Source organism: Olea europaea, unplaced genomic scaffold (genome assembly GCF_002742605.1).
Source record: "Olea europaea var. sylvestris unplaced genomic scaffold, O_europaea_v1 scaffold991, whole genome shotgun sequence".
Lineage (NCBI taxonomy): Eukaryota > Viridiplantae > Streptophyta > Magnoliopsida > Lamiales > Oleaceae > Olea > Olea europaea.
The window spans coordinates 131,150-133,013 of NW_019268421.1; the positions used below are offsets into that span (position 1 = coordinate 131,150).

At 36.3% G+C, this 1,864-nt stretch overlaps 1 protein-coding gene across 1 annotated transcript; it reads right to left on the bottom strand.

The window, feature by feature from the left end:
• Positions 1–729: 729 nt before the first annotated feature.
• Positions 730–1,590, bottom strand: LOC111392863 (pyrophosphate--fructose 6-phosphate 1-phosphotransferase subunit alpha-like). Its single transcript, XM_023018260.1, has 3 exons — positions 1,493–1,590; positions 1,204–1,369; positions 730–1,086 (listed from the first exon to the last, which is right to left on the bottom strand). The coding sequence occupies exons 1-3, from the start codon at positions 1,588–1,590 to the stop codon at positions 961–963; spliced, it is 390 nt and encodes a 129-aa protein (XP_022874028.1). The 3' UTR covers positions 730–960.
• Between the last annotated feature and the right edge of the window lie 274 nt (positions 1,591–1,864).

A 1,864-nucleotide genomic window follows, 5' to 3' on the forward strand; every position in this document is an offset into this window, starting at 1 on the left:
GCCCGATTCATGAATGGATACATTCTACACGTCATGGTATTAGTCAATTCAACAGCCTTAGATGGGTGTAAGGGTATTCACACCCCATTTTTATATCTGTTTGAGGAATATGTTTTCCCATGAGTATGGGTTTGGTAGTTTTTGATTTTCGAGCCTTTTATTTTTTTGGCAATCGAAACGAATTTTATCCCCAATTGTAACAAATTATATCTCTTTAATTGACATTTTCCATGAAAAACAAAATAAAATGAACACCAAAAAATGCAAAATTTCAGTATTTTCTAGGTGAAAAATTATACTAATCAAACACACTTAATTGACAATTACCAATAAAACAAGTTCTAGACAATTCAATTCTCTGAATTCGTTTTCTTTGCACCCAAATTCTATTCTTGCAATCAAATGAACCCTTCAATTATAATAGATAGAAATGAGCTGCAAATAAGTATTTCGTACTCATAGGTCCCTTAAAATGTTTAAATAAAAAGTGACTTAGATGTCTATCAGCAAAATATCGGCTAAAGGATAATGCAGATTCTCTAGTCCACTATGCTCTTAAGAACACTACAATTTCAATCGGATCAAATCCCTCTAAATTCCATACTTCTGTCAGTTCTTTGCAGACGAGGGATTTTGTCCCAATTCTACCGTGGACGAGGAATTTGTTCTGAAAGTGTTCGACCTGCAAAATTGTCGCCACAAGAAGAAATGCAAGAGGTAGATAGGTAATATGAGAACGAGATCTGTTGAAAACATAATTCTCTTCACAGCTTAGACAAAAATCTTTGCGTACATGGCAGAGGCAATCCTCGAAAACATTATTTCAATCTCAAAATTACAGAAACAAAATTATGTTTATTACCATAGTCTAATAGTTCTTTTTAAGCCTACGTAAGATTTGCATGCAAAACAAGAAACGACACGTACAAACAGATTCTTGAAGGAAGGATGTGAGAATAATTAGTATGGAGTGCTCCCGCTTGTAGGTGAGGACATCACAGACAGAATGTCAGTCACGGAAGCCATGGCACTCAAAGCAGCTTTAAGAACATCTTGAGAACACCCTGGTTTCACTATGGAACGCACCTGGAAAAAGAAGAAAAAGGGGAATAGGAAAATATTTAACAACAGAAGTAAACAAATACAAAATAGCCTTCACTTGCTAGCGTAACAATTGAAAATGACCCGTGGAATGGGCACAACCTTATCGAGGTGTCCCTGCAATTTCTTGATACGACCCATGTAATCTTGGTCCTCAACACACAGGGTTACGGCCTTTGCATCAGCCCCAGGACCTTCAAACTGAAGGGGGCCTGGGTTTCTATAGACATCGTCCATCAAAAATTTGGTTCCATTTTGTCTCAACAGCCTGCAGAGTCAAACAACAAGTCGACCCGAGAATGAAGGATGGGCCATCATGATTTTTGAAATACAATTTTGAGACTGCATGGTAAGACGAAGCAATCAGAACATTAGTGAAGAAATGGCTTACTCATATGACTTGCCCTTCAAATCCACAGCTGCTGGATGTAGAGCCGGTTTTCCCAGTGTCACAGCCCCATGGCCACGACCGTAGCGCTTAACGGTCATCATGCAAATAACAAAGTCATAATTTAATTACATAAAATGTCTAACAGCTCTTACTTTTATCTCCCAAAATTCTAATTCTCTAATTAACACAACTTGTCCCCGATGACGATTTCTATCCAATTTCTATCCAAAAATTTAGTTTAGATGAAATAAAAAGATTTATTTGTTGTCATATTTTTGTATAAGTCAAAAATAAAAATATTTACCACTCATTTTAAAGCACATTAATAGTATTTTTGCACGAAAATTGTGACTAAGGACATTGTTAGTGAAA